We start from the raw sequence: 27689 nt of genomic DNA on the forward strand, positions 1-27689 counted from the left end.
TTTATTTATAGTGGATTGGTAAAAAAGTTATTGCAACTTATATTAATCCCTCTCCACTTTGCGGGTGCTAGTGCTGCCTTGTAGCGGCATTAGCCTACTCTTTGTTGAAATCTTCAAGGGTGTCTTTCACGTGCTAGAAATATGGCTCTCTTAACACAGGTCAGCCAATTATCCCCCCTTCCCATCTTTACATTGGCTGAGAAAGCCAATTTTGTCCTGTATAGAACCAGTCTTTGATTGATAAAAGGAAGCAATCTGCGTGAAAAGTGTGTTATAAAAGAATCAAATCGGTAATGGTCAATTAGACTATCTAAGATAAATTTTTCATTCTCTTAGAAAAGAAATAAAAGTTTACATTAATTGGTTATGTTTTCAATTCAAGAAAAGAGAAAATTACAATTTTCAATGTTGGTATAAAGGTTGCTGCCTCTAAGAAAAAAAAAGGTTAAACATGTCCAAGGCTTAATGTATTTCTTGACATCAATGGCTGCCGTTCATGAATGTAACATTAAAATTTATACAAAAATCAAGATCTTGGGTCTTTTCTGACAACAAATACTGTCCACTTGTTATTTAGGTGTGAATAAACAACATAAATAAATAAACAGGAAATAATTTTCTTTAAAATTATTTGCTTCATTTCAAATTATTTATTTATCTATCAGATGCTTAATATCTTTAATGAACACAATCTTCCCTTAAAAGTGTTTCCTCTCTCAAAAATTAAATGCTTTTTTTCAGATTTCCCTATTTCATTATAAATTATGATATAAAAATTGAATTTCATATTCTTCTGATGCATGACTCTAAACTGAAATACTATAGAATTGTATGTGATTATTCAAGAATTAATACATAATATAGACTTTGAACATTTAGAAAAGATTTTCTTTTTTTCTGAAACTTAAAAAATGGCAAAAAATATCCGATACAAAAACATTTTTAACAAAAAATTTTCTTTTAGAATACATTTAGCAAAAAATTAACTTATAAGCTTTAAAATGTAAATGGCTGAAACGGTCATTATCTCATAACCAATTCAAGTATAAGCTTTTCAAAAAGCTTTTTAATTTGTGAAGTTCAATTTTATTTCTGAAATTTATTTAGTTTAAACAGTATTCATTATTGAAAAATTATTGAAAAATTATTGAAAAATTATTAATAAATAAAATAGTATAATTTTACATAGCACCCAAATATGTGATTTGGAAATAAGTTTGAAGAAACTTTCATTGAATCTCGTCAGTCTACTTATGACTCGATCATTTAAGTATCTTAGATCATCTAGTTGACAAATTCATTGGTAGGTATGTTACATACTAAACAATATCTAAGAACAGGCTTGTAAATGTGTTTCAACCATGTTTTCCTGGAAATATATAAATTACAGAATAACACACTAATGTTCAATTTTAACCACAAATTAATACATATAAAATTTACAAATTTATAAATAAAATAATAAATATTGCACCTTTTGAATTGACATTTAAAGCTTTCATATTAAATCTCTGCTTTAATAAAAGTCCTTTCTTCAACCGTTAAGCACATACATCATTTATTACAACTTTGTCTATTTTGAGTAAAATCTTATTGAAATAAATTCTGAAAAAGCATAAAAGCACAGCTTTGAAAAAAAATCTTAAGCATTTTATTTTTGTATTTATTGGACAAATACACATTCTTTAAAAATCATACAAGTTACAATTATTCAAACTCTGCTAAATAAAATGATTGCATGAGATCGTCATTTTAAAATAATTCTTACAAATACTGACGGAAAAAGAACACAATTTTTAAACTCTCGCCAAATGTTGATATATTTGAATGTGATGAGCCTTGATGATTAAGGTGAATTGGAAGACTTTTTCAACCTCTTCTCAAAAATATTCTGTCCTCTTGATATTTTCTTTTAGACTTTTCTGGTGAGATTGTATCTCTCTATCCCATAGACTTTTCTGTTGAGCTTGAAGAATCTTTAAAAATAAACAAAATCATCTCAATAGTGTAAATTCAGAAATTATTGCGTACATTTATTCCTCTGATTTTGTCATTATAGTCTAAATTTAAAGCAATTTTATTTTTTGCCCTATTGAAAAAACTTTAAATTATTGCCATTATTATCCTGTCGCATTTTTGCATTAAAAAAAACATCGCAATAATTTCTGAAATTTACAGTAGTTATGATGAGGTAAGTGAATGAATTATGATTTGTAAATTCTGAAATCATTAAGCGTTTTTTTTTCAATAGACTGAGTGAGGTAAAAATCAATGAATTATGATTTGTAAATTCCGAAATCATTAAGCGTTTTTTTTTAATAGACTGAGTGTGCATCTGAATCCTTATAGCTCTCATTCAGAATCTAACTGATGTTTGTGTGCATAGTATTCTGAAATCACAATACTAAATCTTGCGTTTTGATCTAATATTCTTAAATAAACTGAATTCTGAATTTACAGTATTCCTCCTTTTATATGTAGTGTATTAAAATCATTAGGTTGAAAGTTTGATATATCGTATGTTTGTGGAAGACTATATGTCTTTGGGTTTCTGTTTCAATGACAAATATACCACATCTTCTTTTGTTCACATTTTGAAATACATATATTAGCAAAAAAAGAAAAAGAAAAGCAGCAACAATTAAAGTGTATTCCAATATTTATGTCTTTCCTTATAAACATCAAAAGATTGTAAGGGAGGTAGTTTTCTATAGTTACTCTGGATTCCTCTACCAATAAAAACCTCAATTGAAAATAAAAAGTATAAAGCTGCATAATTAAAATGTACCCTTATTTTCTTCTTCCATTGATAAACTTCTTGATAAAGTTCTTTTTCTGGAACTACCACTGCCTGTACTTGAAGATCCCTGAAAAAAGGATACATTTTAATTAAGGTCAAGTTACAGTAAATGGGCTATGTCACAGATTTCAGTAAAATTTGGCATACAATAAAATTGAGAATGGAAATGGCTCGATGAACTTCAACTGAAAATCGAAAAAATAATGCATTTATCTCAATTATCATTTGAAATATTACTGATTGAATTCTTACAAAATGGGTGAACATTTGTATAGAAAGCACATAAAATCAGCAAAACCTTCTAAAATTTGTCTTAAAATCGCCAAAATCTCTAATTCTACTCCATAGATTTTTCTTAAAAAACTATATGTTGTTGATACATAAATTTTCGTTATAATGATGCAAAATAAAGATAGGGTCAACGACTTCGTTTTTACGGTATACTTGATTGAAAGTTGCGTTCTTGGTGAAAAAATCCAACAAAACGTCGAAATAATCGTAACAATATCGAGTTGCAGGCCGTAAAATGTTGATTTTTGACATTTTTAACTACAAACAAGGTAACAAATTGATTATTAGACAAAAAACGAAGTCGGTGACCCTATGATTATATTATATCATTAAAACAGAAATTTATGTGTCAACAATATATAGTTTTTTAAGAAAAATCTATGGAGTGGAATTAGAGATTTGGCAGTTTAAAACAAATTTTAGAAGGTTTTTCGCCGATTTTATGTGCTTCTATACAAATATTCACCAATATTAAAAGAAATAAATCTGCAATTTTTCAGATAATAAAAGAGATAAATGTATTATTTTTTTGATTTTCAGTTGTAGTTCAAAGAGCCAAGGTTGTATAAATTTTTTTAGCAAAATCTGCGACATAGCCCATTTAATGTTCCTTGACCTTAATTGAGGTACCTTAAAAAGTCTTTGACTGAAAATAAAACAAAGTTATTTAGTGTGGTTCAAATTTTACTTTTTGTTGAACTATCAAATATTTTCGTTAACTTCTATTGTTTTTTTAGGTATTACCGGTACATTTATTTGAATGGTGATGGTAATCACAATATCTAACTAAATATTTGATTGAAAAAGATAGATGAAATAATATGAAACAATGTGCAATACACCTAATCGCTATTTATTCCATTCCAGATAAGTTCTAAAATTACACAACTTTTTCATCCAGTTGAAGCTATCTGGGACCCAGTTTAAACAATTCACCATGCATGATACCTTTTAATGAGACCTGTTTAAAATACCGTAAATACTTCAAGCAAAATATTTTTTTACTGCAATTTAATTTCGAAAAAAGTGGATCAAACTATATCAAAGTTTCTTGATGATTACTTTCTAAAGTTTTTCCTCCCTTAACTCACTACTGATGACCTCCATTTTCGACCGTGTGACCCGAAACAGGAAGTTGTATAAATGACTGTTTTTCCCAGAATGGACTAAATAGCGATAAGGTGTATAGGTTCAACCTTAAATATCCTTCAAGAATATTTTCTCCATAAGGCAATCTCCAGACTCCACCCATGGATGTATTAAAAGTTGGAATTTTATATATATATCTATATTTATTTTAATATTCAATAAAATACAAATATCATTTCATATCAATACCTCTTCCTTTCTTTCTAACAAAGGCATCACAACACTAGCTGCTGATCCTTCACTAACTGCTCCCTCACTGGTAGCCCCTTCACTAGCACCTCCCTCACTGATGGCCTCTTCACTACTTCCTGAAGACGGCCCTGCCACCATTGTTTCGTCAAACACTGGTTCCGGAGGTGGTAAAACCTCATGTGGTCTTGGAATGCTTATCAGTGGATTTGAAGGAGTTATCGATTCCTGAGTCTCATTCATAATGGAATTAGCATCCAGTGTACTGAGAGGATCAAATGAGATCTGCTCCCCTGTCTCGATAACAGCACATTCAACTGGTACCTGTATTCCATCATTGCCTTCTGCTCTTCCTATGCTGGTATGAACTTCTTCATTACTTTGTGAGGTATATGTTATTGCATTTTGCCTCTGGGACAAATGGACGGATGGGTGTATGATATTATGACCTTCATCCTTCGGTCTTGCACCAGTTTCAAGACCGTGCAGTGCAAGCTGTTGCCAATATGTTACATTTCCATTCTCTAAATCTTCCTGACTTTCCTGAGAAATGATTGGTAAGGACCTTACTCTACCGTTACTATCTTTCCCATTGTCTAAGTCACCTTCAACTATGAATACATTTGGCGGCAACGTAGCTCTATTATTCCTTCTCTGGTGGTGTTGTTGTTGGGAAGCATTTAATGGGTCCGCCGTGATACCCTCGTCATCACAGCTATAAAATCCAGTGCTATCACTGAACAATGGATGTGACATTCCAGCGCTGTCACTAAACATTGGATGTGACATTCCAGCGCTGTCACTAAACATTGGATGTGACATTCCAGTGCTGTCACTAAACATTGGATGTGACATTCCAGCGCTGTCACTAAACATTGGATGTGACATTCCAGCACTATCGCTGAATAAAGGATGAGACATTCCAATGCTGTCACTAAACATTGGAAAGGAAATTCCTGACGGAACTGTTCTGAAGCTATCATCAGCACCTGCAGACGCCATTTCATTTCCACTTTCTAGTTGTGAGTTACGAGGTGAACTCCTTCTTGAAAATGGTTCAACTATTAATAGATAAATGTTTATAGTTTTTTAAAAGGAATATATGATTACTTATAATTTATTCGTATATAGTGAGTATTGCTCAGTCTTTTAGGCCTAAAAAAAAATATTGTTTGTTTCCCCAATCCCGACCGACCCTGCAAAAACAGTGCTACTCATAAAATTTTATTGTCAAAACTAAGTCAAATATTATTTTATTCATTTCCAATTTCCTGGCTTGTATGATATTAATCAAGCTTTTTGGAAAAATAAAATTATTTCCCTACCTACCAACCAACACCTGACTTGGCAGGGTTGGGATTGGGAAAACAAACAATATATTAATTTAGGCCTTAGCCATGGAATTTGTCATTTTTCCTTTAATTTTTTAGTTCTAAATTTCCCTTTCACCTCTTTTTTGTACAATAACTTGCATATGAAAATAGTTTTTCATTCTGTTTTTTACTCAATAATGTTCATTTTGTTGTTGCTGTCTGAGACAACAATTAAAATAATTCAAAGTGAAAGTTTTAACTTTTTATAACTTTTTTTATATTCTAAAAATTGTTTTAGAGCTTATAATACTTTACATATCTGAAACCTTCCAACTTTTCTGCTTTCAAAGATAGTAAAAGTCTTCAATAATTACATAAACATAATGTAAATTCAGAAATTATTGTGAGGTTTCTATTGATACCAATTATGCAACATGCATTGGTGACAAGAACTCACATTCTGATATCTGATACATTGTACATATCTGTACGCAGATTTTCCTAAAATTGCAACAATCAATCTTACATTTTTGTCCATTTTAAAATAAAATACAATATTTAATGCATGAAATTATTTCTGAATTTACAGTAGCTTTGCTTATTATTCTTTTTAAAAAGCTGGATTTAAAAAGAAAAAAGAAATATCCCTCTAGTGGATACTTGTGGCATTCATTCCAAATCTCCTTATTTTTATACTTATTGTTCAAAGCAAATTAAATATTGGCATTTTTTTCTTATTTTTTCAAAGTAAGGAAGACATATTTTACCTTTCAAAGTTGGTCTATCTGACTCTTTAGACGTAGCACCAAACAAATTTGATTTTTTAGGAGTAGTTGGCAAGCTAAAACTTGTCTCTTGTGTATTTTTCTTCCTGAATTTTAGCCAATTCAGATCCACTGAGTATCCTTTTTTAGATTTATCTAGATATCCCCTCATTTTGTGGTAGCTTTTTGGTGTTCTACTTCCACTTCGAGCTCTACTTTCATTTTCATTCATTCTCTTGACTTTGGTTATACTTAAATCTTTATCATCTGCAGGCAAATGTTTCTTGACTTTTGTAATGCTGTCTAGAGCATCGTCACTGGGAGTCGCACTCATTAGCAGATCTTCACAGGACAATTGCTTTACATCTGTCAGTTCTGAATCAAGTTCACCTTGACCTTTGTCCTGACCTTTTTCATCATATCTTGTTTTTAAACTGGTGGAATCTAAATCTGCTGCTTGATTTGTTTGTCCAGCATCTAGTTCATCAGAGAGAGATTTTACCACTGTTTCTTCGTCACCTTTTGGTTCCAAAGCTAATGTCTTTACACCAGTTTCATTTTCATCCATTTCAACAATAACTTCTGTTATTCTATATTTAGCACATGTGGCTTCGTGATCTTTAGATGAGTTTGAGCTTGACTTGCTACTGTCCAAACTTGAGTCAATGTTTGTAATACTTGTTAATTCATGATCTTCTTCACGAGAATTACGAGTAACAGAGTGACCTCTATCACTACCATTCTCAACTGGAGGGACAGGGGTATAGCGTCTACCAACTGAAAGTATAAAATACCTTAAATTATTTGGTAAATATTGGAAATAACTTTTTTTTTTTAAACTAAAGTCCCTTTTGTTTGGTGAATACATGTTTAACTTTTTGACTTGAAACATAGTTTCTGTTTCAGAAAAAGCTAATCTCGTAGGCTTTTTTAATTTCCAAACAACATAAAATTCTCAGAATTGTCTATAAATAATCTGTATCTAAAAAATAAAATTTATAGTTAAAAAAGTTTTCATTTTTACTCAACTTTATACATGGATGTATTTTTTACTAACTTTTAACACGAGGCTCTCAAGAGCCTGTATCACTCACCTGATTCTACTTGGGTTTTTGAAATCATATAAAAGAATATAAAATTTGGCTAAAAGTGACAACACAGCCTCATAAGGAAAGGAACATTCAGGCTATGTTTAATTTCATTCAAAAGTTCCCCACTGGCTGCCATTTTGGATGACTGATCAGCTACAAAGTAACAACACTTGGTCAGCACCTCATAAGGAACATTCATGCCATGTTTGGTTTTATTCCATTCAGTGGTTCTCTAAAAGAAGTCATTTGTATGCATTTCCCTTAGGGTTCTATGTTAAACTAAGTCCCCCGCTGGCAGCCGTCTTGGATGATGGATCGGCTACAAAGTAACAACACTTGGTCAGCACCTCATAAGAAACATTCATGCCATCTTTGGTTTCATTCCATTCAGTGGTTCTCTAAAAGAAGTCATTTGTATGCATTACCCGTAGGGTCCTATGTTAAACTAAGTCCCCCGCTGGCGGCCATCTTGGATAATGGATCAGCTACAAAGTAACAACACTTGGTCAGCACCTCATAAGGAACATCTCATAAGGAACATTCCTGCAATGTTTGATTTCATTCCATTTAGTGGTTCTCTAAAAGAAGTCATTTGTATGCATTTCCCGTAGGGTCCTATGTTAAACTAAGTCCCCCGCTGGCGGCCATCTTGGATGATGGATCTGCTACAACGTAACAACACTTGGTCAGCACCTCATAAGGAACATTCATGCCATGTTTGGTTATATTCCATTTGGTAGTTCTCTAAAAGAAGTCCTTTGTATGCATTTCCCATAGGGTCCTATGTTAAACTAAGTCCCTCGCTTGAGGCCATCTTGGATGATGGATCAGCTACAAAGTAACAACACTTGGTCAGCACCTCATAAGGAACATTCATGCCATGTTTGGTTTCATTCCATTCAGTGGTTCTCTAAAAGAAGTCATTTGTATGCATTTCCCATAGGGTCCTATGTTAAACTAAGTCACCCGCTGGCAGCCATCTTGGATAATGGATCGGATACAAAGTAACAACACTTGGTCAGCACCACATTAGGAACATTCCTGCCATGTTTGATTTCATTCCATTCAGTGGTTCTCTAAAAGAAGTCATTTGTATGCATTTCCCATAGGGTCCTATGTTAAACTAAGTCCCCCGCTGGCAGCCATCTTGGATGATGGATCGGCTACAAAGTAACAACACTTGGTCAGCACCTCATAAGGAACATTCATGTCATGTTTGGTTCCATTCCATTCAGTGGTTCTCTAGAAGAAGTTCAAAATGTAAAAAGTTAACGACGACGGACGCCAAGTGGTGAGAAAAGCTCACTTGGCCCTTCGGACCAGGTGAGCTAAAAATGGGTGTCTTTTACAAACCTTTAAACATTTTAATAAAAGTAGCACAGCACCATTTCTTTCTGAACACATAAATCAATATGGCTGACACAGACAAGATTAGTAGTGAAGAGAGTATAACACCTATCAACCTAAAATAAAAACATGTATTACAAACTGGCGTATAAAATTAAAACAAGAATGTGTCCAAAGTACATGGATGCCCCATCCACATTATCATTTTCTATGCTCAATGGACCGAGAAAATGTGGAAAAATCTCTAAATTGGGATTTAAATTAGAAAGATCATATCATAGGGAACATGTCTACTAAGTTTCAAGTTGATTGGACTTCAACTTCATCAAAAACTACCTTGACCAGAAACTTTAACCTGAAGCAGGAACGGACAAACAAACGGTCGAACAGATGAACAGATAGATGCACAGACCAGAAAACATAATGCCCATAAATGGGGCATGAAAATATAAACATGTTAAAATTTTGTAACAACTATCAGTTATAAATAACAAATGCCATACTGTATTTTTAGCTAGAAAAGTCCTTTAATAAACTGTATAAAAAATATTCAAAAATTAAACATTTTATTTTATTTACCATATCAAAATAAGAAGTTGTGGTGGTATAATTTATGTTTTATATGAGCACTGAACCCTTCCAAAAGTCTTGGACAGTGATGTAACAATACAACATAAGAATAAGCAAAGTGATTCAGCAGAAAAAAATAATAAATCCTCTCTATCATAGAGATTCCTACTTTTCATGACTCTTTATAAAATAAATGTTTATCTAAAGCTTTTTAATATCATTAATAGTAATCTGGACAAAACATATTTGATCTAAACACATGTGTCAAAAATAGAAATTTTAAAAACTACATTTGGGTCAATATCCCTTATGCGCCTCCAATTGAGAAAAAAAAAGTTGTGTGTTAACAAAAAATCTCTGTGTAGTGATATACGACATGTTTCAATTTTTTACAAGTAACTGAACTTAACCATTTGTGTTGATTTGGAAAGTAGAGGACTATAGAATAAATGTTTAAAACCAATGGATTTATTAAATCTATTCAAAGTATTAAATTTTTAAAGAACTTTTTGTGTGAAAAATGTGATTTTTTTACCATGAAGAGCGGCATCACGAAAGGATTTTAGGGTATGCATATTTACTGGAAAAAGAATCACACTTCATACCCCGAAAATGTAACCACATATGTGAAAATGTCTCAGCTTAGTAAGGAACCATCATACATATCTAAGTTTTTGATATGGACTGAGCTACAGAAGAAAATATTACCAGTACCGCCAATGGAGAAGCAATTGGGCATATTGGCCCAATTAGATGATTGATTGTTGGTTGCTTATTATCCAGTGACAAATATCTCATGCATGTTCAAGACAAATGAGGGGATCATGATATCAACATATTCATCTAGCTTTTCTTCTTATGTTGTACTGTTATATGTTTACCACTGTCCCAGGTTAGGGGAGGGTTGGGATCCCGCTAACATGTTTAACCCGCCACATTATTTATGTATGTGCCTTTCCCAAGTTAGGGGCCTGTATATTCAGTGGTTGTCGTTTGTTTATGTGTTCCATATTTGTTATTCGTTCATTTTTTTACATAAATAAGGCCGTTAGTTTTCTTGTTTGAATTGTTTTACATTGTCTTATCGGGGCCTTTTATAGCTGACTATGCGGTATGGGCTTTGCTCCTTGTTGGAGGCTGTACTGTGACCTATAGTTGTTAATGTCTGTGTAATTTTAATCTTTTGTGAATAGTTGTCTCATTGGCAATTATACCACATCTTCTTTTTTATAATTAATGCTTATTAACCTTGGTTACTTTACTTTACTTTATTTTGTATCATAAATATTCTTCAAAAAAAAGTTGAATGTGTTTTTTAAGTTTTGGTTGTTTTAGTTTATCTTGTATCCTAAAGAATTAAACTGTTCTTCAAAAAAGAGTGGAATGTGTTTTTAAGTTTTCATGTCTAATCATTGTGTCGCTTTTAAAGAATCTTTTACTTATATCAATATATCTATAATTACCATATATACATATGGTGTAATCCATCCCCATCTCCCCCTAGTCTGGTACCATTGGCTCCTGCAATACAAAAGTATGGTATTAACATCACACAAATAGGAAACTCAGACCTGCCTTCAAATTTTAAATGTCTACATTCACGATTGTTAAGTTCAAAGCTCTTTATATACATAACAAGAATTCCTGTCAGTAAAGGAACACATTTATTGATTTTCTATGATCATTGGTAGTTGGTGGCTAAGGGAGTGGGATTCTTGACTAACAAAAGAAATAATTTATTCATTCATTCAATTGCCAGTGTTCCTTCCATTAATCTTTTCTTAAGGAATCTTTTTCTAGTTTAAAGTGTTTAAGTTTAGTATATACATGTGGAACAATTTTTACTATTCTGTATTGACAATTTTAAAAAGCATTTGATGATTCTAAGTAAAATTCTACTAACCATGATCAGTCTGATCTGTGGTGGGTGGGGGAGTGGGCGGAGGACCATCCTTGGCTGTTCTTGGGCGACACTTCCTATCTGCCTTTGATGATCCTGGATGAGCCTCTACTTGATGACGTGTACACCTTAAGTTGTAATAAGTAATTATACTGATAACATTATTTCTTCCACCATGCAACACATACACCATCACATTATTATGTTCAGTGAACCACAAATTTTGTGTCAAAACCCTAATTTTACATGTATTTGAGAATAATCTAATTTTGGATGTAACGCCTCTTCTGATTTGGTGACGTTATTTTGTAATCAGCCCATTGATATAATTTATTCATGTGACCGTGACGTCATCAACATTTTTTCATGGTTTTCTACGGTTTAAAATGGACTTTAGAATTAAATTATAAGAAATGACTGTAATATTTTTTCTGTCTATTCGAAATAACATAATAATGTGGTGCACACTGTTAAATAACCCGCTATGCTATTCAGTGTGCACCCAATTTTTTATGTAATTTCTTCATAGACAGAAAAAATATTACAGTCATTCCTTATATGTATATTAACTTTCAAGTTCATATGACCACAACTTATAAAGAACTACTTAAAATAAAATTCTAGTTCACTGAAGTTGGAGTGTATTGAAATATTTTAGCTAAATATTGGTCCCCATATAAAATCAAGCAATTGTTTTTATACTTTTCAAATAAATGTTGCATGCATAATAGAGAATTCTGCATATTTAAAGTAATATAATAGCTATAAAGTACAGCTGCTAATTTCAGGTATTGTACATGTTATTGTTTGAAGAGACATAAATGTTATGACCTTGCAAGTTTGCAGAAGGTCATCTGTATTTAAAAAGATATTGATTAGCCATGTTAAAGTTTTGTAATATGTTAGTTAAGAAGCGTCATGTTATTTCTTATATTGGCAGAAGGAACTAATTATTAGCAAGCTGTATAAAGTTATTTTGGTGTAATATGTGAGTTATCCCCCATATAAACACAACTTAACCGAACCTTGTAAAAGTTAAAAATATGTTACTGTGAAAGTACTTTAATTGGTGGGTATCAATTTTCGTGGTTTGAGTAATATTTACATGTTCATGGGTTTTTAAATTCGTGGATTTTAGTTTTCTAATAAAATAAATAATGGAAAAATTAAAGCCTTTAGAAAAGAAGGTTACACATAGTCTGGATTGAAGGAAATTGCAAAGTAAACATTGACCCGTGTAAATCGTAGTGATAAAACAAATTAACCCATGATAACGTGATCAACAGATTGAGGACCATCAAAGGTGTTAATTAGGCCATAAACATGTCACCTAAAGAAAACAGTAACATAAACAAATGCTTTAAGCGTAAATTGAATTGTCAAATAACTCTTTTCAAAGTCAAGCCCAGCATGAAATTATTATTTCCCATATGTATGAGAACTATGAGGATATAAAATGAACACTTTATCAATCTAGCATATACTGCTATTAAAATGTTATTAGATTTGGCGTTATTCAATATATTTTCTAGATCATATAAGTAGTCAAACCTTCCGATGGGGATCTTTCCATGTCTTGATTTGGACAACAGTTGTTTTATTTCGTGGGACACTTAAATTCGTGGATACAGTCATCCACGAAAATGATGAAAATTGGTACCCCACGAATAAAAGTACTTTCACAGTAGTTAATAAACTTGGTGTAATTTTGTAGAAGAAACTAATTTGTAAGATATGTATATATATAAGGTTTATTTAATATAGATATGAGTTACCTACCCTATTAATGTAACTTATCAACACTTGTTAAAGTTAGTAATATGAAAGTTAAAAAGCTTTGGACAAAAATACAATTAAAAATGATGTCTTCCTACCCACCTAAAAAGCACTTTTTTTTAATTTATGACATAAAATCATTTCAATTTAATGTAAGCAAGCTGTATACGGTATTTTAGAGTAAATAAGAGTTATCTCCCCTATAAAACCAACTTGCTGAACACTTGTCAAAGTTAGAAATATGCAAGATATTAAGATTGGAGTTATTTCCCATATTGGCAGAAGAAATTAATGTTAGCAAGCTGTATAGGGTATTTTAGAGTATATATGAGTTATCTCCCCTATACACCTAACTTACCCAACACTTGTTAAAGTTAGTTATATGCTAGTTAATAACATTGGAGTTATTTTGTACATTGACAGAGGAAATTGTTATTAGCAAGCTGTTTCTCTAAAGGTTATTTTAGTGAATAAATGAGTTGTCTCCCCTCCAACCCAACTTACCAACATTATACATCACACTTTATCTACTAACTGAAAAGACAGGTTAAACAGAAATAAACAGAAATAAAATATTTAAAAATCAGGAGAAAAAAAAGACTTAATTAAATTATAATAAAAATATTCAAATTTATCATCATTGATTATTCCTTTTGAATAAATCCCATCCTTGAAATATAGCCTGTGCCTACACCATGAAAAAAATTCAAGTGCAAGTTTTATTCTCTAAAAATATTCTTTTTGGGGATGTATTTGTATAGCAATTTCAATTTAAAAAAAAAAATATAATATTAATAATGTTAATATTAATATTAATAATTAATAATGTGATGTGTATATGTGTCAGGAATATGACAGTTGTTACCCATTCGTTTGATGTGTTTGGACTTTTGATTTTGCCTTTTGATTTTTGATTTTCCTTTTTGAATTTTCCTCGGAGTTCGGTATTTTTGTGTTTTTATTTTTTTCATTTAAAGTGAAAATGAAGCTTTAAAATTTCAAAATGTTACTGTTAATTAACTTACCGAGTTTTTACACGACACACTCCATATCCGTCATTTTCTGGTTTATAATATTCTTTTTCACATTCAACACAATTACCTGTAAATTTTAATAAATATTTAGAATTAAAAACTACTATTGTGTACTCCAAAATTTTAGTACCTCACATTTCAGAAACATGGCATGGTCAGTTGTTTTTAAATTGTGCATCAAATTTGTGGAATTTTTTATGGTATTGCTTGCTAGGAAATAAAATAATATCATTATAAAATTAAGTATCTTTACACTTTATGTGAAACTGTTTGTAACATTTTCACTCAATAAAATCAAAATGGCTGCTTTTTAAATGTCTTTGAATGTGTCTTATAGGTCCTTTACAAAGTATAAAAGTTCTGAAGTTCTATGCTCAAATAAGCATAGGAGGGCATTGTATTTGTCAACATTTTACACCTTGCTAATACTTTTGTGAAGATTTTAATAACTATGATTATTGCTATTTTACGAAATTTTCCTTTGAATATTACTGACTGACAATTTCCTTTCTCAGCACAGTAGTAATATGAAAATTTATCGCCAGAAACTAAGGCAGGCTCTGAGCACTTGCTGTTGTCCATGAAATTAACAACATCATCATAGGTAAAAAATAGAGATAAACAAATATCATTGGTCATCTCAACTAGATTGATTTACTCACTTTCACCGTACCAACTGAAGCAAGAAAATCAATCTTATTTAGATGACCAATGATAATCTATAATTCTTATCAATAAAACTAAAACAGACTAAAATAAATTTACCATCATTATCCAGTTCATAGCCAGCCTCCTTGCAATGCTTTGTGTCAAGCTGGCAGTTGTTTATGTCATTACCATAGTAACCATTGAACTTGTTACATAAACACTCTCCATTTATCCAGGTGGTGTCAACTACAAAAAATAGTAATTGTTCAGAGGTAAAGAGATATGCATTGACTTCACTGAATTAAATTAAATAATTTATCAAATCCCTATATACATAATATCAAATCAATAGACCACTTCAAGTTTGTTGCATATCCGCCAAAAACTTTGGTTCAAGTAAACATCATATGTGCGTTTAGGGACATCATCACTTCCTTCCCTAATCCCATGTTGAGTGAGAGGTTGCAAAAATATGATGCTATATTGCACAAATTATTTGTCTAACTAAATTCTTTTAATAGATTGCATTTCCGTTAAAAACTTGCTGAAAAAGTGCAGAAAACTCATACATTTAAAAGTAATTTTCTATTTTTCCGAATGTTTTATTAATTGAAATCATCATGGAATATAAAGAAGAATAACATCTAGGAAAAAATTCAATACTTTGAAATGCCCGACAGCCTTAGGTATGATTGAAAAGCACTTCAGACAAAATCAAATAAACTGGAAATCTTATTATTTGGTTGAATCTTTTAGTCATGAACTTATTCAAGTGTAAGCTTCTACAGAATATTTTTTATAAGAATTGAAATCTAATATACTTCAGAATTATTCCAAACTTACTTTCAGCACAGGTTGGCTTAGTAACACAGATATCAATATGTTCAAACCACTCTGATGTTTTTATTGTATCCTTGGTGTACTTCCCAGATGGACAATTCTTACAGGTATCATACCCATCATTATATGTGCAAAATACAAACTGCTTACCTAAAAACAGAAAAAAAAGTTTCAAATATTGTGTAAAAATAAAAATGTGTACTAGTTTCCATTTTCACGTCATACTTAACTCCAAAACATATAAATGAACCATTTATGCATGACTAACAAAGGCCAGAGGCTCTTGATTTTGGACTGGAGCAAAATGTGGCAGCATTAAACATGTTTTGTGAGATCTCAACGCTCCCCCTATAACTCTACCCAATGTAAATTAAAGAAATACACAGTAATACGAACAGTAAAATTTAAAAGAAGTCTGAGTTTGATGTCAGAATAGGTAACAAAAAGAAGCTAAGCATAATGAAACTGATGCTTACTTTCTGCACAAACAGTTGTATAACAACAGATTTTATTGCCAGTATTATTTATTCGCTGTACTTGACCGTCTTTACAAGGAATTCCATCAACTCTAACAACAAAAAGCTGAAAGACAATGTGCAATTTCATTTTATTATAAGATATATATATGTATTGTGACAATATTAATAATAACTATACTTCTATTAATAGAAATATGCTTTTTAAAAGTAGTAGTCTATTTGCCAATAATTGATTTAATTCTCAGATATTGTGTACTTTTAGCACTGGTTGCTCTCCTTTGACAATTGTTAACTGGTTGTGTACATACAATATGGGCTTTGCTATCAATCAGCATGATAAATTGAAAGTGAAATATTTTACCAATTTTTAATAAAAATAACTATTGATATCAAGTTTTTTTAAACTTCTTAAAAACATACAGATGTATTATACATACTAGTATAACACACAGATAAATTGGGTATTTCGGCTCCCTCTTTGATAACAATGAAAATTTATCCCACTATTCAATTATTGTGTTATCCTGCAATTTATTACAAATTCCTTAAATGCTTAGTTTTTGTACCTTAAAATATCTGCTCCCTTATTGGAGAAGCTGGATTCCATTTTTTGTTTATCAAATTGTACATGTACACTTATATTTAGGAAACACCTGATCATTATGATAAATTTTACTATTAAGATTACCATTAAAATCAAAACTACTGCTGTTGTGATATTCCTGGCCATTGTTTCTTTTTCTTCTCATAACTGTCTTATATATTTCGTCAATCAGGTACCTATCCCTAAAAAAAAATGCAAAATAATCATCTTTCTATCATTAATCATAAAATATCATCTTCCTTCTATAACATATAGCAGCACATCCATAATGCTATTTAAATTAAAATAACTCCAGATAGCAACACATTACCATGATCTGCTACAGGCTCTGGGAAGAGCATTGGTGTTACCTTAGTTACCTATGAATGGTCAACAACATTTAGATATTAAAGCAATTTAAAGACTGGAGGGCCCAGATTTAGAATAATGTGTTCAGTAAGGTGACATGACTTCCTACAGACTACTACCTTGTTAACTAAATATAAGAAGATATGGTACGAGTGCCATAGAATTGCAAGGTAAAACTATAGTAATCCTGAGGTTAATTCTTCTTTACCAAGGTGATTAATTAGAGCTGATATATATTTCAATACCTTTAGCCAACATTTTAAATAAATAGATAAAACTTAAAATCTTGTAGGTGTAATATATATATTGAATTTATTTCACCCAATTATCAAAGTGAGTAATAAGTATTTGATTGGTATTTCAGAATTTGTAGAAAACTTTGTGTGTGTTTATTTTGAACTATTTGAACCGCATCTGAATGTAAAAAATAAAATATAAATCTGAAAAAAATAGAATGTCTGTAGAAGTGCATCACTGGTAGAAAAATGCAGTTTTGACACAATTTCTCCAAAATTCTATACACATAAATTTGTTTTAAATGATGTTTTGGTTTTTAAAAGATATATATTGCGATTTTTTTGAGATATTAAGTAATAAAAGTTCAAGTCATGTCTGATTGTCAGATCTATCATATATATTGTCTAATGCTTCTCTAAAATACACCCATAAACACTATAGATATCTGTCACCGAGGGCCAGTGTGGCATGCTTTTTGCTAGGGGGGACTAACTATGCATGCTTGACCCAAGGGACAGGGGGTCAGTCCATAAATAGACTTACGACAGACAAGTGGCAAAGTTAATACTCTAAAACGTTTAACAATTTAATAAATAACAATATATGCCAAAGATAATTCCAAATAATTAAAACAAATGCACTAAAGAATTTAAATGTCACTGTTCGTAAGAATTGTCTAATCACTGTTGTATAATCACTAGCTGGAATTGTCCGAAATGCACTTGTAAGATGAAATTGTCCAAATAGTTATATTCCTAAGTTAGAACTTGCTCCAGGGTTGAAGGTCTTGATCCGATGAGTTGTTGGTCTTTCCTTTGTTGTCGGGTTGATGGCATTCCAATGTTTCAGATGATCGCTAGGCAATCTGTTGTTACTGATCGTTGAATAACCAAGACTGGAACAAGACGGTACTCTGCAGGATCACTCCAACTCCTTCGCGCTTCTAACTGTTGTAACGGTGACTGTGACTTAGTTGTTATATAGTTCAGTTTGAGTCTGTTCTAGTTGTTGGATCTGAAACCACATCCTTGATAGCTAATGAATATCCTGAGTTGCCGCGCCGGTTGGATACTGAAGAGCGAACTGTTTGGTTACAGTTGTGAAGCTGACTTCTTTTCTCCTACTTGACTTTTAGGTACTCTGTTCCTGGAATTCACTTACTGTCGTTACTGGATGGTCACCTAAGTGACTATGATGTTACTGTCCCTACATGATGTTTCTCTGGTGACTCACTACTGACTATTTCCCTACTGTGACTGTGACTAATAGTGAAGTATCAAAATTTCTACGAACTATTTATACCAAAACTGAAAAGAACTCAAGCTGAGACATAAATTTCAAATTAATGCGAGTAATAATGATTTTGTATACAAAATGTCAAATGTATAAATATGAATAGTGAAATTATGATCAAATGCAATTAAAGGATTAAACTCTAATTATCAAATGACATGTGTCTGCCTAATTAACAAGATTTACAATTACTATGAAAAAGATACTCAAAGACATTTGTGACATATACAAATGTTTCTAATTAGCCATATGTGATTTAATTAAACTACAATTTGATTAGAAAACTGAAAAATAAACTTAATTCCTCAATAAAGCCAACTTATGACAATAAACATATAATTCTAAAATTATCTAACATATAGAAAAATAGATATGAAATACTGAAAAATACTAAAAATTATGTTTAATACACCGGGAGGGAAAATGCACCTATGACATATTCCCCCACGCTCAAATATGTTTGTCCTCAAACATTACATGAATAAATATTCTATACATGAACTAAAAAGATATGGAGACAAAATAAAAAATATATACAGTCATAAAATGTAAAACCAAAGTCTTTAACTATGTGAAACGCAATTTTGAAAGGAGGTTTATGAAACCTAATTTGTAAGTACATTGTACTAAAGTAAGTTCATCAGGCTTACTTAATACATGACATAGACATTTTTGAAGTACTGAAATAAGTTCATCACACTTACTTAGTACAGGATCATTTACAAAGTCTGGGTGATGAGACCCTACTTTATATCTGATCAACCCAAAAGTTAAACAACAAATTGACCAATACAAAATATATAGACTTGGTGATACATGTATATTATAATGATTATCAATCTAAGTACTATTTACATGGACGTCTATTAATAAATTTATTGTATACCTGAAATGCATATATTTTTATGACATTTGACAAAATTCAAAAAATAATAATATATTCCCTAAGATGAAAAGAAAAAAGAGGAGAGGTAATCTCCACTAATAAGACAATTAGAGGACTGACTCTTGGTCCTGAAAATAAAATGAACAAAACTGATCCCCAGTCCTTAAACACACAATGAGGAGAACTGACCTCTGGTACTACAACGTAAAACAATGAGGAGCTTATCTCCGGTACTAATAAAACAATGAGGAGCTGATCTCCGGTACTAATAAAACAATGAGGAGCTTATCTCCGGTACTAATAAAACAATGAGGAGCTGATCTCCGGTACTAATAAAACAATGAGGAGCTTATCTCCGGTACTAATAAAACAATGAGGAGCTTATCTCCGGTACTAATAAAACAATGAGGAGCTTATCTCCGGTACTTATATAACAATGAGGAGCTTATCTCCGGTACTAATAAAACAATAAGGAGCTTATCTCCGGTACTAATAAAACAATGAGGAGCTTATCTCCGGTACTAATAGAACAATGATGGTCTTTGAATGTTAACATTAGGATTAACTTGCTTGAGCACATGTTTGCTGATGCAGCTGAAGGCAGTGTCACTATCTGTTAAACACTTTTTTGATTGATCTTCAATAGTTAGATTAATAAAGTTTCTTTCCAATGAGGTTCTTGATCTGTGATAGGTGATAAGACAGCACATCTTGGTTTTCAACAGCACCATCCTTTCTTTAATTTTCTTCGAGCCATTATTTCACCATGTACATTAAAGATCTGAAACTAAATGAAAATTTGATAAGCCTAATATGCTTAAATAATACAAATAGCCATTCTTTACAATTAAGAAATAAAAATTATGATACAAAATGAGCTCTGAAAGCTGACTCTAGTAATTAGCAGTTCTTAAATGTCTGCTTTTAAACTAATAAAATCTGACTAAGAAAATAAGACTAATGTACTTATCTTATGACAATTCTGTTGTAGAATCTGATCTTTTCCATTAGACTGGTCTTTATGTTGAAGCTGGTTCACACAATTTGTTGAATTTTGATTAGAATAAAAATTTTGAAATTTGTTTTAAAACATAACTATGCCACTGTCATAAAAGTCAATAGAACTTGCCCGAGTCACTCCGCCATATCTGTCACCGAGGGCCAGTGTGGCATGCTTTTTGCTAGGGGGGACTAACTATGCATGCTTGACCCAAGGGACAGGGGGTCAGTCCATAAATAGACTTACGACAGACAAGTGGCAAAGTTAATACTCTAAAACGTTTAACAATTTAATAAATAACAATATATGCCAAAGATAATTCCAAATAATTAAAACAAATGCACTAAAGAATTTAAATGTCACTGTTCGTAAGAATTGTCTAATCACTGTTGTATAATCACTAGCTGGAATTGTCCGAAATGCACTTGTAAGATGAAATTGTCCAAATAGTTATATTCCTAAGTTAGAACTTGCTCCAGGGTTGAAGGTCTTGATCCGATGAGTTGTTGGTCTTTCCTTTGTTGTCGGGTTGATGGCATTCCAATGTTTCAGATGATCGCTAGGCAATCTGTTGTTACTGATCGTTGAATAACCAAGACTGGAACAAGACGGTACTCTGCAGGATCACTCCAACTCCTTCGCGCTTCTAACTGTTGTAACGGTGACTGTGACTTAGTTGTTATATAGTTCAGTTTGAGTCTGTTCTAGTTGTTGGATCTGAAACCACATCCTTGATAGCTAATGAATATCCTGAGTTGCCGCGCCGGTTGGATACTGAAGAGCGAACTGTTTGGTTACAGTTGTGAAGCTGACTTCTTTTCTCCTACTTGACTTTTAGGTACTCTGTTCCTGGAATTCACTTACTGTCGTTACTGGATGGTCACCTAAGTGACTATGATGTTACTGTCCCTACATGATGTTTCTCTGGTGACTCACTACTGACTATTTCCCTACTGTGACTGTGACTAATAGTGAAGTATCAAAATTTCTACGAACTATTTATACCAAAACTGAAAAGAACTCAAGCTGAGACATAAATTTCAAATTAATGCGAGTAATAATGATTTTGTATACAAAATGTCAAATGTATAAATATGAATAGTGAAATTATGATCAAATGCAATTAAAGGATTAAACTCTAATTATCAAATGACATGTGTCTGCCTAATTAACAAGATTTACAATTACTATGAAAAAGATACTCAAAGACATTTGTGACATATACAAATGTTTCTAATTAGCCATATGTGATTTAATTAAACTACAATTTGATTAGAAAACTGAAAAATAAACTTAATTCCTCAATAAAGCCAACTTATGACAATAAACATATAATTCTAAAATTATCTAACATATAGAAAAATAGATATGAAATACTGAAAAATACTAAAAATTATGTTTAATACACCGGGAGGGAAAATGCACCTATGACATAAATAATATATTCCCTAAGATGAAAAGAAAAAAGAGGAGAGGTAATCTCCACTAATAAGACAATTAGAGGACTGACTCTTGGTCCTGAAAATAAAATGAACAAAACTGATCCCCAGTCCTTAAACACACAATGAGGAGAACTGACCTCTGGTACTACAACGTAAAACAATGAGGAGCTTATCTCCGGTACTAATAAAACAATGAGGAGCTGATCTCCGGTACTAATAAAACAATGAGGAGCTTATCTCCGGTACTAATAAAACAATGAGGAGCTGATCTCCGGTACTAATAAAACAATGAGGAGCTTATCTCCGGTACTAATAAAACAATGAGGAGCTTATCTCCGGTACTAATAAAACAATGAGGAGCTTATCTCCGGTACTTATATAACAATGAGGAGCTTATCTCCGGTACTAATAAAACAATAAGGAGCTTATCTCCGGTACTAATAAAACAATGAGGAGCTTATCTCCGGTACTAATAGAACAATGATGGTCTTTGAATGTTAACATTAGGATTAACTTGCTTGAGCACATGTTTGCTGATGCAGCTGAAGGCAGTGTCACTATCTGTTAAACACTTTTTTGATTGATCTTCAATAGTTAGATTAATAAAGTTTCTTTCCAATGAGGTTCTTGATCTGTGATAGGTGATAAGACAGCACATCTTGGTTTTCAACAGCACCATCCTTTCTTTAATTTTCTTCGAGCCATTATTTCACCATGTACATTAAAGATCTGAAACTAAATGAAAATTTGATAAGCCTAATATGCTTAAATAATACAAATAGCCATTCTTTACAATTAAGAAATAAAAATTATGATACAAAATGAGCTCTGAAAGCTGACTCTAGTAATTAGCAGTTCTTAAATGTCTGCTTTTAAACTAATAAAATCTGACTAAGAAAATAAGACTAATGTACTTATCTTATGACAATTCTGTTGTAGAATCTGATCTTTTCCATTAGACTGGTCTTTATGTTGAAGCTGGTTCACACAATTTGTTGAATTTTGATTAGAATAAAAATTTTGAAATTTGTTTTAAAACATAACTATGCCACTGTCATAAAAGTCAATAGAACTTGCCCGGGTCCTCCACCATATCTGTCACCGAGGGCCAGTGTGGCATGCTTTTTGCTAGGGGGGACTAACTATGCATGCTTGACCCAAGGGACAGGGGGTCAGTCCATAAATAGACTTACGACAGACAAGTGGCAAAGTTAATACTCTAAAACGTTTAACAATTTAATAAATAACAATATATGCCAAAGATAATTCCAAATAATTAAAACAAATGCACTAAAGAATTTAAATGTCACTGTTCGTAAGAATTGTCTAATCACTGTTGTATAATCACTAGCTGGAATTGTCCGAAATGCACTTGTAAGATGAAATTGTCCAAATAGTTATATTCCTAAGTTAGAACTTGCTCCAGGGTTGAAGGTCTTGATCCGATGAGTTGTTGGTCTTTCCTTTGTTGTCGGGTTGATGGCATTCCAATGTTTCAGATGATCGCTAGGCAATCTGTTGTTACTGATCGTTGAATAACCAAGACTGGAACAAGACGGTACTCTGCAGGATCACTCCAACTCCTTCGCGCTTCTAACTGTTGTAACGGTGACTGTGACTTAGTTGTTATATAGTTCAGTTTGAGTCTGTTCTAGTTGTTGGATCTGAAACCACATCCTTGATAGCTAATGAATATCCTGAGTTGCCGCGCCGGTTGGATACTGAAGAGCGAACTGTTTGGTTACAGTTGTGAAGCTGACTTCTTTTCTCCTACTTGACTTTTAGGTACTCTGTTCCTGGAATTCACTTACTGTCGTTACTGGATGGTCACCTAAGTGACTATGATGTTACTGTCCCTACATGATGTTTCTCTGGTGACTCACTACTGACTATTTCCCTACTGTGACTGTGACTAATAGTGAAGTATCAAAATTTCTACGAACTATTTATACCAAAACTGAAAAGAACTCAAGCTGAGACATAAATTTCAAATTAATGCGAGTAATAATGATTTTGTATACAAAATGTCAAATGTATAAATATGAATAGTGAAATTATGATCAAATGCAATTAAAGGATTAAACTCTAATTATCAAATGACATGTGTCTGCCTAATTAACAAGATTTACAATTACTATGAAAAAGATACTCAAAGACATTTGTGACATATACAAATGTTTCTAATTAGCCATATGTGATTTAATTAAACTACAATTTGATTAGAAAACTGAAAAATAAACTTAATTCCTCAATAAAGCCAACTTATGACAATAAACATATAATTCTAAAATTATCTAACATATAGAAAAATAGATATGAAATACTGAAAAATACTAAAAATTATGTTTAATACACCGGGAGGGAAAATGCACCTATGACATAAATAATATATTCCCTAAGATGAAAAGAAAAAAGAGGAGAGGTAATCTCCACTAATAAGACAATTAGAGGACTGACTCTTGGTCCTGAAAATAAAATGAACAAAACTGATCCCCAGTCCTTAAACACACAATGAGGAGAACTGACCTCTGGTACTACAACGTAAAACAATGAGGAGCTTATCTCCGGTACTAATAAAACAATGAGGAGCTGATCTCCGGTACTAATAAAACAATGAGGAGCTTATCTCCGGTACTAATAAAACAATGAGGAGCTGATCTCCGGTACTAATAAAACAATGAGGAGCTTATCTCCGGTACTAATAAAACAATGAGGAGCTTATCTCCGGTACTAATAAAACAATGAGGAGCTTATCTCCGGTACTTATATAACAATGAGGAGCTTATCTCCGGTACTAATAAAACAATAAGGAGCTTATCTCCGGTACTAATAAAACAATGAGGAGCTTATCTCCGGTACTAATAGAACAATGATGGTCTTTGAATGTTAACATTAGGATTAACTTGCTTGAGCACATGTTTGCTGATGCAGCTGAAGGCAGTGTCACTATCTGTTAAACACTTTTTTGATTGATCTTCAATAGTTAGATTAATAAAGTTTCTTTCCAATGAGGTTCTTGATCTGTGATAGGTGATAAGACAGCACATCTTGGTTTTCAACAGCACCATCCTTTCTTTAATTTTCTTCGAGCCATTATTTCACCATGTACATTAAAGATCTGAAACTAAATGAAAATTTGATAAGCCTAATATGCTTAAATAATACAAATAGCCATTCTTTACAATTAAGAAATAAAAATTATGATACAAAATGAGCTCTGAAAGCTGACTCTAGTAATTAGCAGTTCTTAAATGTCTGCTTTTAAACTAATAAAATCTGACTAAGAAAATAAGACTAATGTACTTATCTTATGACAATTCTGTTGTAGAATCTGATCTTTTCCATTAGACTGGTCTTTATGTTGAAGCTGGTTCACACAATTTGTTGAATTTTGATTAGAATAAAAATTTTGAAATTTGTTTTAAAACATAACTATGCCACTGTCATAAAAGTCAATAGAACTTGCCCGGGTCCTCCACCATATCTGTCACCGAGGGCCAGTGTGGCATGCTTTTTGCTAGGGGGGACTAACTATGCATGCTTGACCCAAGGGACAGGGGGTCAGTCCATAAATAGACTTACGACAGACAAGTGGCAAAGTTAATACTCTAAAACGTTTAACAATTTAATAAATAACAATATATGCCAAAGATAATTCCAAATAATTAAAACAAATGCACTAAAGAATTTAAATGTCACTGTTCGTAAGAATTGTCTAATCACTGTTGTATAATCACTAGCTGGAATTGTCCGAAATGCACTTGTAAGATGAAATTGTCCAAATAGTTATATTCCTAAGTTAGAACTTGCTCCAGGGTTGAAGGTCTTGATCCGATGAGTTGTTGGTCTTTCCTTTGTTGTCGGGTTGATGGCATTCCAATGTTTCAGATGATCGCTAGGCAATCTGTTGTTACTGATCGTTGAATAACCAAGACTGGAACAAGACGGTACTCTGCAGGATCACTCCAACTCCTTCGCGCTTCTAACTGTTGTAACGGTGACTGTGACTTAGTTGTTATATAGTTCAGTTTGAGTCTGTTCTAGTTGTTGGATCTGAAACCACATCCTTGATAGCTAATGAATATCCTGAGTTGCCGCGCCGGTTGGATACTGAAGAGCGAACTGTTTGGTTACAGTTGTGAAGCTGACTTCTTTTCTCCTACTTGACTTTTAGGTACTCTGTTCCTGGAATTCACTTACTGTCGTTACTGGATGGTCACCTAAGTGACTATGATGTTACTGTCCCTACATGATGTTTCTCTGGTGACTCACTACTGACTATTTCCCTACTGTGACTGTGACTAATAGTGAAGTATCAAAATTTCTACGAACTATTTATACCAAAACTGAAAAGAACTCAAGCTGAGACATAAATTTCAAATTAATGCGAGTAATAATGATTTTGTATACAAAATGTCAAATGTATAAATATGAATAGTGAAATTATGATCAAATGCAATTAAAGGATTAAACTCTAATTATCAAATGACATGTGTCTGCCTAATTAACAAGATTTACAATTACTATGAAAAAGATACTCAAAGACATTTGTGACATATACAAATGTTTCTAATTAGCCATATGTGATTTAATTAAACTACAATTTGATTAGAAAACTGAAAAATAAACTTAATTCCTCAATAAAGCCAACTTATGACAATAAACATATAATTCTAAAATTATCTAACATATAGAAAAATAGATATGAAATACTGAAAAATACTAAAAATTATGTTTAATACACCGGGAGGGAAAATGCACCTATGACATATACTTTAGAAGATAAAGGGGAAATTATAACAACTGTAAATCTGTAATTTTCGAAATAAAAAAAATAATAATGATGATATAATTGCAGAATCCCAGCCACATAAAGATGTGTTATTACTTTAATAATCTAAGATGCAGAAAAAAAATCTTAAATATATTTTAGCATTTTTGGAGAAACCAAAAAATATGATGTTTAGCAATTTTATTAAAACGATATATTCTTATGTACTTATTTGACAATGTTTATGTAACGATTCAAGTTTGAGACGTCTCCACTTCTCTGGAACTCACAGATTCTAGCTATTGCGCATAATATACAATTATTATATTTATTCAATTTAAATGATGTCATATATTTATTTACTTTTTCACTAAAATCAAACACCACATTGCTTGCATATCTTTCAAGTCACATTGTTGTGATTAAAATGGTTGCAAGGATAAAAACTTCTCCATTGAGCTATGATGTGCAGCCACATTCTGAGAATTTTCATCTTTCCAGGCAAAACTGTAGTGAATTTAAATATATGCAAACTATACCTTGCTTGAACACTTACCTTGGTTCTCATAAAAATTGCTAAATAATGTCTGTATGTCATGTGCACTAGGCAATTTGCAGAAATATTTATTGTTTACATAATGTATGCAGGATGTGTTGAAAATGTGCTAAAAATAGTAACAAGGTGCTTTCCTATGGTGATTTTTCTTTTTGGAAAGCCCACATTTTGCTCAATGTCACGGCCGAGGCGGTCATATCAATCAACATTGTATTTTTTCTTACCAATTTTATTATTCTATGATACGTAACATTTTGTTAACCTGTCAGTTTTGCAAATTCGTTTATTCTTTTGTTTTCTTTGATTGGAAAATTTCCCGGGGAAAAAAATCAATAAATTGTATAGTTATCTCCCTTTGTCT

At 32.0% G+C, this 27689-nt stretch overlaps 2 protein-coding genes and 1 long non-coding RNA gene across 3 annotated transcripts in view; all 3 read right to left on the reverse strand.

The window, feature by feature from the left end:
* Nucleotides 1–27689, reverse strand: part of LOC134692650 (ubiquinone biosynthesis protein COQ4 homolog, mitochondrial-like) — a 99061-nt gene that overhangs the window by 18069 nt on the left and 53303 nt on the right. The gene's annotated exons all lie outside the window — the stretch shown is intronic.
* On the reverse strand, nt 1660–16035 carry LOC134692498 (uncharacterized). The gene is made up of 11 exons (XM_063552954.1): nt 15981–16035; nt 15716–15862; nt 14990–15118; nt 14216–14291; nt 11418–11542; nt 10978–11035; nt 8951–9060; nt 6510–7283; nt 4430–5490; nt 2789–2867; nt 1660–1976 (listed from the first exon to the last, which is right to left on the reverse strand). Exons 1-11 carry the CDS (start codon nt 16033–16035, stop codon nt 1942–1944), a joined length of 2649 nt encoding a protein of 882 aa, XP_063409024.1. The 3' UTR covers nt 1660–1941.
* LOC134693079 (uncharacterized) lies at nt 16189–27432 on the reverse strand. Its single transcript, XR_010102329.1, has 3 exons — nt 27329–27432; nt 16880–16977; nt 16189–16294 (listed from the first exon to the last, which is right to left on the reverse strand). It is a non-coding gene; the product is annotated as an uncharacterized LOC134693079 (long non-coding RNA).

This window comes from Mytilus trossulus, chromosome 12 (assembly GCF_036588685.1).
Source record: "Mytilus trossulus isolate FHL-02 chromosome 12, PNRI_Mtr1.1.1.hap1, whole genome shotgun sequence".
NCBI lineage: Eukaryota > Metazoa > Mollusca > Bivalvia > Mytilida > Mytilidae > Mytilus > Mytilus trossulus.